This window comes from Vollenhovia emeryi, unplaced genomic scaffold (genome assembly GCF_000949405.1).
Source record: "Vollenhovia emeryi isolate VEMERY1.0 unplaced genomic scaffold, V.emery_V1.0 DF939170.1, whole genome shotgun sequence".
NCBI classification, from domain to species: domain Eukaryota; kingdom Metazoa; phylum Arthropoda; class Insecta; order Hymenoptera; family Formicidae; genus Vollenhovia; species Vollenhovia emeryi.
Genome location: NW_011967196.1, coordinates 1,463,943 through 1,480,819, shown reverse-complemented (window position 1 = coordinate 1,480,819; position 16,877 = coordinate 1,463,943). Strand labels below are relative to the sequence as shown.

General features: G+C 41.7%; 3 protein-coding genes and 1 long non-coding RNA gene across 6 annotated transcripts in view; 2 read left to right on the top strand and 2 right to left on the bottom strand.

Moving 5' to 3' along the window:
* Positions 1 to 569: 569 nt before the first annotated feature.
* LOC105563909 (serine protease persephone-like) lies at positions 570 to 4,000 on the bottom strand. Its single transcript, XM_012015911.1, has 6 exons — positions 3,722 to 4,000; positions 2,701 to 2,964; positions 2,149 to 2,413; positions 1,466 to 1,731; positions 1,077 to 1,243; positions 570 to 813 (listed from the first exon to the last, which is right to left on the bottom strand). Exons 1-6 carry the CDS (start codon positions 3,807 to 3,809, stop codon positions 628 to 630), a joined length of 1,236 nt encoding a protein of 411 aa, XP_011871301.1. The 5' UTR covers positions 3,810 to 4,000; the 3' UTR covers positions 570 to 627.
* Positions 2,935 to 3,771, top strand: LOC105563908. 2 transcript variants are annotated; one of them, XR_001009077.1, is made up of 3 exons: positions 2,935 to 3,011; positions 3,496 to 3,576; positions 3,702 to 3,771. It is a non-coding gene; the product is annotated as an uncharacterized LOC105563908 (long non-coding RNA). The 2 variants fall into 2 exon arrangements; XR_001009076.1 differs by having other exon boundaries at positions 3,693 to 3,761.
* A 1,960-nt stretch (positions 4,001 to 5,960) lies between the features above and the next one.
* LOC105563904 (serine protease snake-like) lies at positions 5,961 to 9,746 on the top strand. Its single transcript, XM_012015902.1, has 6 exons — positions 5,961 to 6,111; positions 6,833 to 6,987; positions 7,482 to 7,588; positions 7,944 to 8,197; positions 8,581 to 8,750; positions 9,415 to 9,746. The coding sequence occupies exons 1-6, from the start codon at positions 6,036 to 6,038 to the stop codon at positions 9,580 to 9,582; spliced, it is 930 nt and encodes a 309-aa protein (XP_011871292.1). The 5' UTR covers positions 5,961 to 6,035; the 3' UTR covers positions 9,583 to 9,746.
* The window catches only part of LOC105563905 (protein phosphatase 1 regulatory subunit 3C), a 33,228-nt gene continuing 26,091 nt past the window's right edge, over positions 9,741 to 16,877 (bottom strand). For both annotated transcript variants that reach the window (XM_012015903.1, XM_012015904.1), the window contains exon 5: positions 9,741 to 12,749. The gene's annotated coding sequence lies outside the window, so the exon portion shown is untranslated. The remainder of the gene's footprint in view (positions 12,750 to 16,877) is intronic.

Below are 16,877 nucleotides of genomic sequence, written 5' to 3'. Positions count from 1 at the left end.
TTGTAAGTCTTACAGTTAAGCGTTGTTGGCGGAACCTTCCGTAGGAAAATTTACTTTAAATGAAATTAAAACTTTTAAAAGTAATCTTTCAAATCTGAGAGTTCACTTAAAGAAGTTAATATTTTACTTGAGAAATTGTAGAGTAATTTTGGACACTTAAAGTAATTTTTGGATAGCCAAGCCCGTCGAAGTTCCCGCTAGAGAACCGCGTGGCATAGCACTTCTCTAGTATTATAAATATCTTCTAGTATTATAAATTATATCACACATACTTATCACAATGCTTAAAGTTTTCTTTTACATTCTTAAAGTAAGTTTTAAGTTTAACTTAAATAAAAGTTTAAAGTGTCCAAATTTACTTTTCTCATTTGTTTTTCCAAAATAAAATTTTAGGCTTTTCTAAGGTATATATTTCCCCTAGGGCAGGCTTATGCGGCCGTCAGTTGTTGCAGGCGAACAATAATAGGAATAAAAATTGGCTTCATCTCTTTTGCACTTTTATATACGTTGTTGTAATTGTATACTACTTGGTTTTGCAGTAAAAGCTCGCACTATGAATGAACAAAGTGTTGTGTATAAAAACGGAGTGTATTTGATACTTAAGAAAATGGATACATTTAAAGTGGGTTAGGAAGGTGTTTCAAAGTATTCAGGCCACGCAGTTCTCTCTATCCAGGGGATGTAATGGTAGACACGGGTGTACACGCCAGGTATGATGCTGCCACAGAATCGTCCCAGACTAGTGACTCCTATTATGGTGTACATGCAGTCGTGGTCTGTGTTGAAGACGGCGAGTGGTCCTCCACTGTCACCCTTGAACAGCAACAAATGTATTCGATTAATTTGTCTCTGCTTACTAATATTATCGGTTTATCAAAATGATTTTAGCCTTCGTTTTTCCAATTAAAGCTAACTGAGCCTTTGATCTCTCGCTAAACAAACGGAAGTGGAAAGAAGCAATCAACTTTAAGCCTTGAACGGTCGAGTTTAACTGGGTAATAAAATTGAGGCTTACGCGTTAAAATAAACTTTTTATTGAGGCAGACGAGCGATTTTTGCGATTCAAAATATATTACCTGGCAGGTATCTTTCCCGACTTCTCCCGCGCATATTTGCCATTCATTGACGATTCCTAATGCGAGCTCCGTGGAACTGCCGCCGTCGTAGAAACTCTCGTTGCAAGCTTCGTGCGAGACCAAATTGAGTGTCACCTTTAGTAGATTATCCGAGCCCTTGTCATCAGCTGGAGAATTAAGTGACATACCTTTGTTAAATTTACGTACCTACATATACGTATACATATAAAATTAATAGTACACATATAGAAATAGCGAAAAATGGTATCTTCTCCAATGAATTATATTAAAATATATTTTTCTTCTAACTCATAGCATTAATAATTAGTTAATACTTAATTTTGGCAATTCTGTTTTAGTAATTTTAAAGATTTCCTTCATAATCTTACACCAGTCGACTAGACCCCATCCGGTAGCTACTGCCTTATTATCCTGACCTACGTCTGGCCAATCAACCGGGAGACACGCTGGCCTGACAAACGCGTCGTAGGTAACTTTCTTCTCCAGGCGGAGTATAGCTATGTCATGATATTCCGACGGGCGTTTGTAGTCAGGATGCCTTATTCTCTCCTTGATTGCTATAGTCTGCGGCATCGCGTTGTCAGTCGTCTGCGCGAGGTTCAGATCCCCAAGTCGTACCCACTTAGCACTTCCCCTTTTTAAGGTAAACAAGATTTATTATAATTTATTATTTATTATTATGATTCATGAATTTACGTTAAAGTGCGTTTATATCCCTGGTAAGATAAACTGTAACTCGAGAAGAGTTTCAAAGAAAATTTCTATGTAGTTACTTACTTTTTCACGTTAAATATTTTAGTAATGACGATTGAAATTGAACATTTAGGCTTGGTTTTACCTACGTCGTTTAACATTAAGCTTAGCTTAATTCATTCTTTGTCTCTTTCTAAGTGTCACTTTAGAAAGAGATAAACGTGAATTAAACTAAGATTAAAGTTAAACGATGTTTGGTGAAACCGGACCTTAAAAGTATAAACTCAAGCAATCAGTTTCATCAATTTTCCGAACTTAAGATAGAATGTTGAGGGAAGGCGGTATCGTCGAAATTTACCAGTCGCTTGTCCACGTACAGTGGGCCGCTGTTAGAACGATCTTGGAGGAAATTAAGCTACCACCGCATAGCCACAAGATATCATTGGCACCATCGAAACCGACGGCCGCCATATGCGGGAATTCTTTCCCCTCGGCTTTCTTGCCGCCGACGATTAGTTTGCGAGTTGTCAGGGCACATAGCGACGTGTTGACGGGCTGTCGGTCCACTGTTGGCGTCGGTGGTAGCACGAAACCGTAGACAGCCTCTGCGCTTTCCGCGCATTCTGAAAAGATGAAAAAAATCACAATATAAATAAAACTTTAAATGAATCCATACCCCACCATAGCGGAAAAATTTACCATTGATAAGCTGGTTGCTCATTATTACTAGAAAATGTTTGTGTATATCAATTAAAAGATTTTACTTCGTTTGAGATACGTTCTTATCTAAAGAACTTTGAAGATATACAAGTGTGGAGTAAGTTGCATATTAATATCAATAAATGTTGGAGTTACTCCAGCGTTTCTTATCTGTTGTAAGAGAATAGATTGAAAAGGAATTTTTACTCACTTGCTCGCGCGAGAGATCCCCTTGAACCATCCAATTTCAAAGGTCGTACTGAATTGTCGTGCACGGGAGTCTGTGGTGGTGGCGTCGACGTCGGCTTATTGTTAGTGGAGCCGCGATTTGTCGTTGGGCAACATACCACCGGGTCGAAGTGTTCAAATCCACAGGTCGCAGTGGGCGCTATGCCGGCTAACAATTCCTCGTAAACTTTAGGGCAATCTTCTATAAGCCTGCACTGTCCCGGGGAATTGTCGATCACACATGACTCTGAAAATTACAGAAACGCATCAACCTGTTGCGAGTGTTTGCTAAAAGTAAAATTAAAGATTTGCACTAGACGATAGTTTTTTCTCGATTCGAGAATTTGTGGCAAGGAAACTTAAGAGTGGATAGATTTCAATACGATTTGGAGAGTTCAATTATTTATTAGTTTTAAAGTTTTAAAAAGAAGAAAGTAAGATATCAATTGGAACAATTGAGATAAATAGTAGATATTTCTAAACAATTATTCGAATGAGAGGCCTTACAATCAGCTTTATTTATTCATCAGCGATATTTGCATATATTTTAAATATGAATCAAAATTTTATATCTGTATTTTATTTCCTCGAATGCTCTAAAAGAAAAAATGTCTGGTAAACTATAAGTGTAAATTTCCATTTCAACTTTTAAAAAGATACGAAAATAATTTGGCCTTTTAATCTTCAGTCCACAAAGTTATTGATGCACATTTAGATGCTACAACGAATTGAAAAATAGAACTTTCTTCTTCAGTAATATGATATATATCTTTTTCAGTGGATACATTACGGAGGAGTAAACACAAAAATAATGTTCAAGATGTCATTGCTAAGCAATTCTTCTATATCAAAATTAATAGTAAGTATATTTGCTAATAATAGATTTCTTTTAGTGCGTATAGTTCGTGGGTTTCGAGGCAGTCTTTGCGTTCGCGGAAGAACGTGCTCGACATACTCATTTCAGACAAGAACCAGTATTTTTAGCGAGGAGGACTAATACTCACCTCCGATGTGCTGTCCGTCTATCAGTGACAGGATCGACACCAACACAAACAGTGACGACGATGAGGCGACCGGCAAACTCGCTGGCATCCTTGATCAGCCTTGGTTGACGCGGTTTACTCGACTGATCCCGAAGACTCGTCCGCGATGGAAGATATACCTCGTCCAACACGTTCGCTTGTTCCGTATATTTCTCGTTTTTTTCCAATCCCCACTCAGGTCGCTCCTCCGTCCAGTGATGGTGGTGATGAACCACGAGGTCATTCTCGTCATGCACTTCGCGATAAATCGTATGCGCCATTCCATTCGCATCTTCGAGGAAGATCTCGCGTTCGGCAAAGCGTTCGATGGGTGATTAAGGCAATCAGTTGTCGCGTGCCACGAGCGATCTGTAACAGGAATTGATATTTCTGCCGGTACTTCCCGTGCGATTCGATCGAAATCGCGAGAATTCTCGCAATCTGGATCTTTAATGTGCGAGCGCATTTTCCACGCTTGAATTGTCCTGCCGCGAAGAACGATACCAAAGATTTCTTTCCACCTACGTCACTTCGATATTTGAATGTAACGGGATTATAAATCGGATCCTTCGAATCGGGGACCTTGAATAAATATTACGATGTACTTGCGCAATTCTGAGTGTGTTTTTAAGAGCGATGAATATTCTTGCCGTTTATAAAAGCCGCTCTTTATTTTAACGACTTGTTGAGTTGCACTTCTAGCACGTTTACTCCTTTCACAATAATTTTTAACAAGGGGGCGATCTGCGGGGCTCTTCCCATTTGTATACTTGTAATACTTTTCACATCAAACGTATTGCATATTCACACGTCATGCTTTGCTGTTTATGCAGCTGGAATAAAAAAAGCTATGTTAATGTAAAACGAGGAAACTTGAAAGGTCTATTTTACTTCTCATTAATGTAACGTATATGTTGTACTATTTTATGTTAGTTTTTTTATCATGTCGTCAATAGAAAACGCGTGTGTGACTTTTTCAAAGAAGCCTTGATGTAAAGTACGAGGATAGTCTGATCTATTTCACGGGCAACTGGATGTTGTAATATAATATATAAGGCGCGGACTTTTTGGAAATTTTCCAGAGCTCCTTAGATCTTATTACGATTAATAATGTGTTCCCTTTGCTATACCATGATATCGTACGTGAGTTGCATATTATCAAGCTATTAGAAACCTAATGATGATTACATGTTTTTCGACACGTCAGACGTCGAACTCAATGCGTGGAACAAATCGGATTCGATCCATCACGATCGACATCATGGTGCTGCCAAAGGCCCGATGGATTTGATAAGACCAGTTTCATTACGAGCAAACCACGTGTGCATATCCAGGGATGTAGCGTTTGTCCGAATTTTGTCTGCAAGTGGTTAATACACGTATCGGTACCGCGTAGTAATGAGTTAATTATTCTGCAGTTCAACGAATGGATGGTTCCGTAGAAAATGTAAGCCTACCCGAGAGAAAAATATTTTTAAAGGATAAACCGAAATGTCAAATGTGCAAAATTTATGTTCCACGTGTTCCCGAAGGACGCGTAATAATTTAAGAGGACGTGCAATAAATACGTAAACATCTTGTGCCTGAGTAACCATAATGAGATGGTTTCTGAATTAATTAAACGGGATTTGTAAGCGCGTACTTTGATTAATTTGAAGTAGATATTTTTCAATGATATCCTTCCAAATTACTCAGGAAGATGCATAAATATGACAGAGCCTTCCACGCACGATTCCTGCTTATCTTTATTTTACAAGAAAATTAATTAAAGGCTTACTAACAAATGTAATCTCGAAGGTAAGCAATTGCTGCAAGCGACGATCGATTTACAGCTGTGTCAAGAAAAGTTGTTTCCGAATTCGTATATTTTTATATCTTTTGTTAAATCTGAAATGTTAAGTTAATAGTTTATTTAATCGACTCGTGAAAAGAAAATTACTCTTTATCCCCCGCGTGAATAATGTCACGTGGTTGAAGTGTAAGAACATAATGCAATTTTCCTATAAAATGGCTCTCTAGCGTTAATTACGGTACAGTACCTATTTATGGGAAACAGACGTAGATATTTTATGAAACGTATCAGGAAGAGTTTAGCGCGTACGTCATTGCTTGCAGTTCCGGTAATACTATTAATGACACCTCGACTCGCGGATCGCCAATCGTCAATAAACGACCTCATCGTCGCGCAACCTGCATGCACTTCGTTACGCATTATCCGCCGTTCTTAAGGCGGGAATTCGCTATTAAGGCCTTTGTTCGAAGAAGGTATCGATACACCGCGTATTGGATTCGCAATATGCAGAGCGAGCTTACGATCGCGTTACTCGTCGCAATTTTGCTCAGGAATTCCGCGGCGCGAAAAAGTGAAGAAAGTTAGTGATAGCCTGTCTCCCTCGTTATACCCGCGATCGGATTCAAAGAAATCGTTTATTTCGAATGTACACACACAGATCATGGTCCTGGTGTATCCTCTGTTGAATTTGAAATCATTTTATAGAAACTGATCGAGAACGGTGGCAACTCTATAATTTTTTTCAAGATCGCAGCAGCCCCAGAATACAAATGTAACTGTTAATTTGGTGTTTGTTGGGGCGATTCAAGTATAAAATTGAAAAGACACATGCTTAAACATTGAGAATTAAACCTCAATTCGTCGGGAATTCATTATTTAATGTCTCATTTCTTACGTTACAAATATTCACAACTTAAAGATTTTAAATTTAGATTTCATCTACCGAAAAATCTTTGGTGCGAAAAAGTTGACTCTAACTTTATTTGTGTAAAATATGTAATTATTAATCATAAGCTATTTTTAACAATTTTCTTCCTTATGCGCTTCGTAAGCGCGAGTAAACTTGTTTAGATCAACATACAAATGAGGCGTGTTTCGTAGGAGACGCGCGATTAAGTAATCATGACGTACGATGATAAATCGATGAAATACGCACTTTGCAGGCACAGAATTGCGCGTAGAAATGAATAACAAAATGATTTTTATTCTCAATCACCTCACGTAATTGCACCATAAATCGTCTCGATTGCCACCTAATTTCCGCTACGATCCTAATTTGCATAATTCCCGCTTTTCTGCAGAATGCAAAGAATACGCCGATCTGGTTTACGAGACCGAGAAATCGCCGACGTTGCGTATCAATGCCGGCTCGAACAGAGTCTCTCGCTGCGCCGTCGTCGAGACACCTCTAATCATCGGCGGAATCCAAGCGAAACACGCGGAATTTCCGCACATGGTGAGAACAAATACGCATATATCGCTGCAATCGTGGAAAAACTCGAAAGAGATATACTGTTGTCGATATAATATATTACAAATACATCAGCAAGTAAAAAAGGTCTTACATTTCGATTACTTAAAGATGATATTATTAATATCTTCTCATAACTGTTAAATAAACGATACGTGACATGAAATGCTTGTAGCGGTAATTACAAGTACGCAAAAACAAAGATATATTTTTGTAAGAATTATTCTAATCTCTAATTAAAAAGATGGAAGATAATAATTTTAAAGGTACGTGAAAACTTACAATTCTTTAGTTAAATTTTTATTTCTTTATCGTAACGCATTTAGCACGCAATGCATAGTGGTCGCTTTTATTATACATGCGATACTATTTCCCCAAAATGTGCGCCATTTGGGAAACCCGCGCGACAACGTACTTGATTTCCATGTATCGTTTTAATCATCAAAGTAATTAACAGCGCTGTACTTTCCATATCGTAGGCGGTGATCGGTTATGGCAAGCACGACGTGTCCTGGCAGTGCGGAGGAAGCGTTATCTCCGAGAATTTCATTCTAACCGCGGCGCACTGTATGGAATCCCCGGACAAGTAACAGTTTTATCGCAATCATTCCGTTGAACTCATATCATTACTGCGCTATCGTCAATTTTTGACGTTGAATCACATTCCCCATACAGCACAGAAGGTTAAAATAATGTTGCCGAAACGTTGCAACGTTGAATATTGAAGTATAAATATTTTTTCTACGTCGAATCTAGGTCAATGTTCGTATATTAATTTTTTATATTGCTGCAACGTTAAAACAATCTTGAACAAATGATTCTTTTTGACACTCAAATAGATACTTAAAAAATGTATAATTGTGAAATGCATATATATATGCACTCAAATACATTTGTGCGCGTTGTGGGATTATTATTAATATTATCGATATGTTTCTCAGGGGCCCCGCAAGCAAAGTACGAGTCGGCTTAATTAATCTGTTGACACCGGGCGATGCTATGCAGGAGAGGGACGTCGCGGAAAGAATTACATATCCGGATTACAAGTTTTCGGTCAGGTACCATGATATAGCGTTACTCAAGCTCGATCGTCCGCTAGAATTGAATCCTCGAGTGCGACCCGCATGCCTCGAAACGAACTTACAGATACCGGGCGGGAGCGCTTTTGCCTCGGGGTTTGGGAAAACAGCCTACGGTCAGTATCCACCAAAACGTCTCGTGTTGTATTCTAAAACTTATATTTTTATAACAAGTAACAATTCCGCCCGTGTTCTATTTAACAACAGCAAGTAAACAAAAGAGGCCACTTTTTACGAGCATAAAAGATGACAATGTAATATATATTTTTTAAAATCAAAGATGTTACAGTTAAGATATAAGATGTTTCCTTCTCTCCAACACACAATTGTAACATATTTGATTTTTAAAAATATATATTACTTTGTTATCTTTTATGCTCGTAAAAATTGGCCTCTTTTGTTTACTTGTTGTTGTTATATTTTTATATTAATTCAGTTATTAGTTGATCTTACATTAACCTTTTGCCTGTCGAGAGATGTAACTTGAGATACCGTACAGAATCCAGTATCGGCAGCAACGAGTTGATGAAGGTCCAGTTGAATTACATTTCCGAAGATGATTGCAAGAGGACTTACAGCGGAGATATTGGTACTCGGCAGCTGCCCGACGGCATGATATCGAGTTTACTTTGCGCCGGCATCATGGAGGGCGGCAAAGACACATGTCAGGTCGGAAAAAGCGTTTAGAATTATTTTTGAGTCTTTTATTTTTAACAAACTTTCGAAAACATCCCTTGTATTACTCAAGTTAATAATTTTGCATCGATCCATTTACCTGTTTCAACTTTCAGGGTGACTTTAATTTTAATTAAAAGAAAAGACTAGAAATCTATTTTTAACATCAATTAGAGGAAAGTCCTCTGTTATGAGATAGGTTTCTAATACGAGATAGCAGACTTTCAATACCCAAATTTAATCACAAATCTTTTGCAACGATTACACAATCTAAGCATGAATTTCTCACTAAATATATTTCGTTCCAAAGGCAATAAATCCATGATGGAATCAACAGAAGGTGTCTTTTAACAGAAACCCCGCTATCTCATATTAGAAGCCTATCTCGTAATAGGGGACTTCCCTCTACATATATACAGGGTGTTCCAGGAGGAAAGGTGAATATTCTGTCATCTCCCAGAATATTGACCTTCCCTCTTGGGACACCCTGTATAAGCAGGTACAAATTAAGGATTACACATCAAGTACAAATGATTTAATTATATATTAAAATTAACGATACGCGATGAATTTTATTTCGTTAAGTGTATTTAATTTTGATTACATGTTTAAAGAATTGAAAGAGGATTTGAATAGAATAATGTGGCATTATTTGCAGGGCGACAGCGGCGGTCCGTTGCAAAGAATTCTTGCGGAACCGTACTGCATGTACAGCATCGTGGGTGTGACGAGCTTCGGCAAGTTTTGCGCCTTTAAATCATCGCCCGCAATGTACACTCGAGTTAGTTCTTATCTCGATTGGATTGAGAGTACCGTTTGGCCGTAAAAGCCAAACACGGAAGCGCAATCAATGAGCGCGCGGTCCTCCAAACTTAATCCCAACGGTCTCGACGGATAATCGGCGAAGGATAAGAGTGTACAAAATTATCGGGGTGGTGAGAATTGAGGGGCAAGTGAAATAAAAAGATTGATAACATCGTCATGTTAAAATCATTACTGTAACTTTTATTGCGAAAGACGTAATAATTATTCACTGGTATTTACAATGCGGTACCCAAATGTATGTATATACGTACGAGCCAGTGTAATGAACATCTGCAACTTATGTATTTTTACACGGGGAGTATATCATAATTAATAACAACCAACAATGGTAAAATGTGTACAATATATAATGACTAATACGCTCTGTAAAAATAGGATAATATTCAACCCACGCAAAATTCGGATAAAAGAGGGTAAAAACAGTGTAAGAGGCGCCATAACATAAACTTTAACAAGTGTTATAGTAAGTCCAGTATATAATGAAAGATACATAAAATTATTAAATATTAGTGGCAAGTAGGAATACAGAAAAGAGAACGAGGACTTGTAACGCGATAAAAAATCTACAGAGACGTGATCTGCTTATTAGAAGAAATATCTCGGTAATCGTCCAGTAAGATAAGAGGCGCTTAAAACTTCCATCGAGACGCAATTAAAATCCTTAAATGTGTACGTATATTATTTACATTATGTACGTGATTTAAGTTATCAGTCTTAGGGCTCTCGAAACGAAATTACGCGTAAATGTACATACACACGCGAATGCGAGGTTTCGTTGTATCGATTAGCGATTGATATTCAACGAACGGACACGAAGTCGATCTGGAGCAGCAGTGCCGGTACATAAACTGGCTCCTTTACGACGGAACCTTCCCACGTATTTCCGGTACATTTATTCACAAACTCCTTTTAATCCTAGATCTCTGCATCAAAGCGAGAGATGAAAGAGAGAAACGAAGAAGATAAAAAGAGTGAAATCGAGGAGAAGAATGGAAAAGATAACGTAACGCGGAGTAGTGGAAATAATATCAGTTCGTTTATCGAAAGATTAAGAATTATCTCGCTGAGAAAGCGTAACGCGAGAGTGGAACATCAAGCGTTATCGTCTTTAAAGAATATAACTGCAAAGGATCCCTACGAGCAGAGAAAGCAATTCCAATGTTGCTATCAAAGCCCGATGCAGAACGCGTAGAGCGGAGTTTGCAAATCACCGGGTGGAGTCCCGCCGTCTCACGCCGACATTTGTTCCAGCAATTCCGCGACTCAAAGCACTCTCTCATTCGCCGCGAAAGCAGGGCCGCCCGCGGTTGCCCTCTCGTCCCCGGAAAGCAAAACTCGGACCGCTGAGCATTCGAATGTTGCTTTCGTTTTAACAATGCGGGTGGGCATTGTATTTCTATGCGCGCCAGCCGCATACACTAACTAGAGAGGCATGCATCTAATTTCAAACGAGACGCTTGAAGGGGCGCAGGCACAGACATTGAAGTGGCAGCGCTTTGAACGTGCTGGAGGAGAGTCAGAAGTGACTTCAAAGAATCGACCCACTCCGCACGTAGAAGTCTACCAGATACGAGATAAGGATTGGCCGGCAAGAGATGCTCGGTGCCAGAAAGTATCACGTCCGAAAGATTCGTGCGTTCGCAGGCATTCACGCTCCGCCGCTCCACCGTTGCCATTCCGTCGTGACCGCGCTTACCACCGACTCGCGAATACCTGACCAAAACTGATGAACGTCTCAGCAATGCATTCGAAACAATGTACAGGAGCCTTCACTCTTTAGGTCCACGCCCGAGAAAAATATCAGACATATGGTAATTCGACTCGTATACGGATTTCTCATAGATTCCTCTTTGTAGGTACTCGCGAATTAATAGTCAATCGCTGCTCTAGTGTCCATTCGTGACGTAATCGAGCTGCTCGGCTCTTTCCCTTTTATCGCGACTCATTCTATTTATTTTTAAAGCCCAGTTGCTTAAACGCGTCGATTCAAGCAAGTAAATGGTCCGCAAGTAGCGTGTGTACACACATACATATATCGCGCATACGCCTAACGCTGTACATACATATATCATATATAAGATATGAATCTTCGTTAGAAAAAAATCGTCGTGAGAAGTGAAAGCCAAAGATAAGTAAAATACATATGCAGTCGCGCATTAGATTAGTAGTTTAACATTTTACAGGATATGTCTAATATCATTTACTTCCTCGATTCGGATGTTCTAACAACGCGGTAGTGGCCGCCGAAATTTCGTGCGAAGCTACGATTTACCCTCTAATCGCGAAACGATACGCGCCGAAGGAGGAACTGTGGAGGAAACGGCATATAGCACCGGCCAGAAGACGAATCTGCCGTTAACATTTATCATTTCGTCGTTTCCCGCTGTAACATTATTCACATCGACTGCGAACGGTACCCGGGCTTCTTACCGTACACGTTTCTCGCAGTTGTTAGTTAATGGCATAACTTTTCAACGACGATGCCACATTGTTCAAATAACGCAACAGTAGGAAGAACGTGTAGGCTTTTATAAAAAAGAAACGTCTTGCGTTTCCTGGATACCTGAGATGTACCCGCGCTGCGAGATATGTACTAGGCACTACCAGACGAATCTTTATAATTCCTTAAGGCACCCTAAGGCACATTGCGATGCAATTTCACGCAATAATCTCGCGACTATTAGCCACACTGATTGTGAGGCCGCCGCGAGACCTAGGCGCGTCTCCCATCTTCCGTTATATGCTCGTAAAAAATAATTGACACGTTCGGTCGACGATTTGTGTTCCGCATGGAGGTGTTAAGAGTGTCGGAGAAGAAGAAATGGAAGAGAAAGAGAGAGAAAGAGAGAGAGAGAAAAAGAGAAAGAGGAAGCAACAAAGGAAGAAATGGAGAGAAAGCTTACAGAACTATAATATTGGCCGATATGACGAGACCAGCGAGATTTGGATCGACTCGAGGATGGAAGCTCAATCCCGGCGGACTCCTGTCCGCAGGCGGGCCGAAAATCCCAGGAATGAGGAAGCGGAGGAGAAAGAAGGGGACGTTCGAGAAGATAACGTGCGACGATGATGTCCGCGTTGGTGAGCGTGGCTACTGGCGTTGCAACTGGAGGCAGGGCGTTGGATGGTCTCGACGAACCGGTTGTACGATGTCGCGGATGCTGGGACCTGGAACAATAAAGATGGGCGCGCGATAAGATAATGGGCGACATACGAGAAAGTATAACATTGTCGGATTCGGGCGATAATATGAAGGCCGAAAATGTGCGTCGTTAAGTAATTACGGCGAAACGGAGAGGCGCAGAGTGAACATACCCAGTGAGAAATGATTTGTCGATCGACGTCGATCGACGAAACATTTCTCACTGGGTAGTGGACGAAGTACTCGAGCACCGACGGTGAATTTCTACACCGACTTTCAACAGACGCGATATTTTTAAGAACCTGAACACATCCTGCGTCTACAAAAAAAATAGTATTAAACAGTGGGCCAATTATAGGTATATTACGAGTTGCGGTAAATCCAGTCCACCTGTGCGTTCGCGATTGAAATGCAGAGCGCGCGTCGCGTCGTTGCATCGACTTTTAATGAGTTTTGAAAATCTGGCCGATAATCAGCAGTTTAGTTTACTGTTAGGGACATTTATTTTAATTTATGCATAATATAGACGTCAGGGTAGCAATTACTAAAGAGGCGTTGTTTTTTTTTTTCAAAAAGATTAATTTAACATTCCCTTTACTGCGTGCGGCGCGGACTGATTCGAGGCGCAGCCGATTAAAGGGCGCGCCGTAAGTTCGCGACGGAATTGAAACGCGGAGGCCTCCGAGAGGTTTTCTCGGCGACCGCCGGCCGCGATTTCCAGGGGCGGTTAACAATGCCCGACAATTAAGACGGCCGCCCTCTTTTCCCCCGGCGACACGGAATGCACGTGTCGCGCGCGTAGGTACGCATTACATATACGGCGAACGCGTGCGGGCATCGCGCGAGCAACCGAGCGAGCAACGAGTACAAGTCGAGGTTGTCGAGATTACCCCGGTCCGTCCCACGCGTCTAGACATCTCGGAGTTCTTTCTTTCTTTTTCTTTTCTTTCGTTTTCTCCCTCTCTCTCTCTCTCTCTTTCTCGCTCGCGGTGTTCACCAAGGCGTGGTACCACACGGCGTGACCGCGGCGCGGCACGGACACACGCGGCGTACGCGATCCTGCGCCACCGCTTCTCGCAACCACGCCTCGAATAACGTCAGGATATCTCAGAAGTCGCGCACTTCCTCCGCACCGGAGATACAATTCATTACTAAACTGTCTCAATGTCGAGAAACGCGCAGATAAAGAGAGTTCGCCTCGCGAGAGTTCAACCCTCCGATGCACTCGGTGAGGATTAAAGCGACTCCTGCGGCTCCCCTTATCGTGCACATGCAACCGTAGCGATACCGGATTACCGAGAAATTATATTCTGGTTTATATTTACCGTATCGCCCCGTACTCGAGAGCAATATGTACGGTTTTCGGTTGCCTTTTAATCGCACAAAAATTGCGTCGCGCACGAAACCTTTCGAGCGAGGTGATAATTGGATCGTGCATCTGAGAGTTGAGAGGTCATCGGATCGTTTGGCATCAAACATGCCGTCGGATGTTGCCCGAGCAGCGCCAGATATTCTTCGCGAACGAGAATCGTAATGTCGGATATAATCAGGAAAAATTTACTTGCATCTTTAAGAAGAATCAAACACCGGCTAAATAACGCACAGATGTTACAAAGAAACACCTAAGTGTGATAATACATTATATTGGAAAGAAATTATAAATTATCATATCGATAAGTGTTAAAAGAGAAAGGCGAGAGGGAGACAGTAAGTGTTAAACGCTTCAAAATTTTAAGATTGCCACTTCCCTAGCGGAAAAAGTTTCTATAAATAACTACAAAAATTGACATGGAACAGAAATTTGTAGAAATTTTTATATTTTCGTGGAAACGTTAATTTTTTTTTTGTAAAAATATCTACGAAATAGTACCACAAATTGCAAGAAGACAGGAATCTTGTCAGAAGAGCCAATCATCGATTATGAATCGCAATCGCAGAAGAATCTTAATACATTCGTAAAGTGAAGTTTAAGGATTGTTCGTCGTGCAGAGCGCATCAGCTATGAAATTTTGCAAATCTGCGAATTACGTTTACGACGACCGTATCTCGCACACGTCGCGGTTTGTTACACGCGTTTTCTCTTTCTCTGATCTACAATGTGCTCTGTGCATCTAGAAATGTTCTCTTTTGTAGCCAATAAATGTCAACAATGCGTTAAAAAATGTGTCCAAGTTGGCGAATTGAACAATCGTACATTGTCGACGAATTCGTTAAGCGTTTTGATGTGCTTGTGTAAAACAGAGTGTTTCTAAACGCAAAGAGCAACGTCGTCAGGCTGATGCCTCTCACAACGCTCGAAAGCATTTACATCGAAACCACCTGTTCCATTCGTTGCCAAACTTTGTTCGCGGGTAAGCGCGTCGCGCCGGCAAATATAGACCGATTTAGCGACACCGCAGCGAATTGGGTTAACGCGTTCGCACCAGGGTCGGGTTTCGCAAAACTCGCCGTCGAACGAGTCAAATCGTGCGCAAATCTGTCTCGGATCCGTGCGTCTCGGGGCCCGGACGGATCAGGGTCGAGGACACCTTCGCGCTTGGAAAAGATCCGTTCTGTTTGTTACATTTGTAATAGCGCGCACCGACGATACGCCGGTTGGCAGTGTGTCAAGGATCGCTTCGCGTCCCTTTTGACCGTGAAAATAATCTGAGAACCTCGCCGCCAGACGTTGCTGCACCTCGCACGGCGATGAACGTCGTCTCCTCGACCTACGAGCGACCGCCGGACCTTCGCGGCTTAGTCTTTCAGACGGAAAACGCAGCAGAAGCCAATAAGGTGAATGAATGTATGCGTAAATATACACACACGCTGTCTCCAGAAAAAGCGATTAAAAGTTATCGCCCCGGCCGATACCACGTGGGCCGGTCTCCCCTTCATTCACTCGTGACTTCAGCGTTATTTATATAACATTTATCGAGAGATTAATACTCGGCTCGCTGATTGGACGCGTCCAGCTTGATTCTCTCGAATCCGTAACACACCTACTTTGTGCGCGTCGTTTCGGTGAAGGGATTCTCTCGGATTCTCCCGCGTTTTCACGCAATCTCAATTTTCGTCTCGGAATGTCCCGAAGGTTGAGCCCGGGACTCAAATCCGTTGATCAAAATCCTTTGCAGACTAAGCAGAGAACGGCAAGATTTTGTTATTTGCAGCGAGCCGAGCGTACAGAGAACGGCGCATCGTTCTCCGTCGCTTTCAACCTGAGGAGGAGGAAATAGCGTCTTCTTCATTTTCGCTTTCTCGCGATACAATCCTGCATTTTTTTTTCTTAAACCCAATGCCCGTCATGACGCGACGATATACGGTGACTGGACGCAAAGGGTGAGGAGGCAGGAATAAGAGATGAAAGGAGACGCGACGTGGATGCGCGCGGGAGGGAATGAAATCGGCGTGTCTTGCCAATTGCGTGGTAACAACCTTTCGTTAAGGCGATTAGAGTCGCGCGACTTCTCCTCGGGCCTGTTATCACGCTTGTCCCGCGCGTCGACGACGACGACGACGACGACGGTCACGTTATTTATAGAGAGAAAGTCCCGAGCGCCCGCGCGCGGCGAGAAAGGCCGTTCGAAATTTTGCGCGATTTCGTTCTCGATCGATCGAGACGTCGCGATCGCGAGACGTCGCGACGATAACGAGGCGGAAGGCCTCGTTCTCTCCCCGGGGCTTTCGGCTATCCTCGAGAGGAAGCTCGTTGCACTCGTCGGTTAATAATAGCTCGTGGGAGCGTGGTATTATTCCGTCTGTGCGAGCGCGAGACGGGTACGTAAATAGATAGGACGGCCGTCGTAGATCCGGAGAGAGGAAGCTGCGAGTCTTCGCTTTGTTACGTTTTCGATGAGCTTTCGCGTGAAAATAGAGAGTTTTTGCGATACCGTCTCTTCAGATTCGTCAAGACGAAACTGTGCGCGCGCGCGCGCGCAGAACCCGGCTAAATTAATAGGCATCATCCCTTGTTTCCGCTATGTACTTATTGCTTTTGGAGTGAAGTCTGTTTAGCGGTAAATTCATCGTTAGGTCGTGCGTGTAATTGTTGCGAAAAAGATTCGTGGAATTGGACGTTGAGAACCCGCTATCTTGTATTAGCAGCCTGTCTCATAATAGAGAATTTTTCTCTATATATTTTCATTGGGACGTTTTATTACTTGTCGTTTCCG

Coding starts and splice junctions, on each gene's coding strand:
- LOC105563909 (XM_012015911.1), bottom strand. CDS start 3,809: ATGCCAGCGAGTTTGCCGGTCGCCTCATCGTCGTCACTGTTTGTGTTG. Junction 2,965..3,721: donor AGACGGACAGCACATCGGAG/GTGAGTATTAGT, acceptor TGTAATTTTCAG/AGTCATGTGTGATCGACAAT. Junction 2,414..2,700: donor GGGATCTCTCGCGCGAGCAA/GTGAGTAAAAAT, acceptor TCATCTTTTCAG/AATGCGCGGAAAGCGCAGAG.
- LOC105563904 (XM_012015902.1), top strand. CDS start 6,036: ATGCAGAGCGAGCTTACGATCGCGTTACTCGTCGCAATTTTGCTCAGG. Junction 6,988..7,481: donor ACGCGGAATTTCCGCACATG/GTGAGAACAAAT, acceptor TCCATATCGTAG/GCGGTGATCGGTTATGGCAA. Junction 7,589..7,943: donor TGTATGGAATCCCCGGACAA/GTAACAGTTTTA, acceptor TATGTTTCTCAG/GGGCCCCGCAAGCAAAGTAC.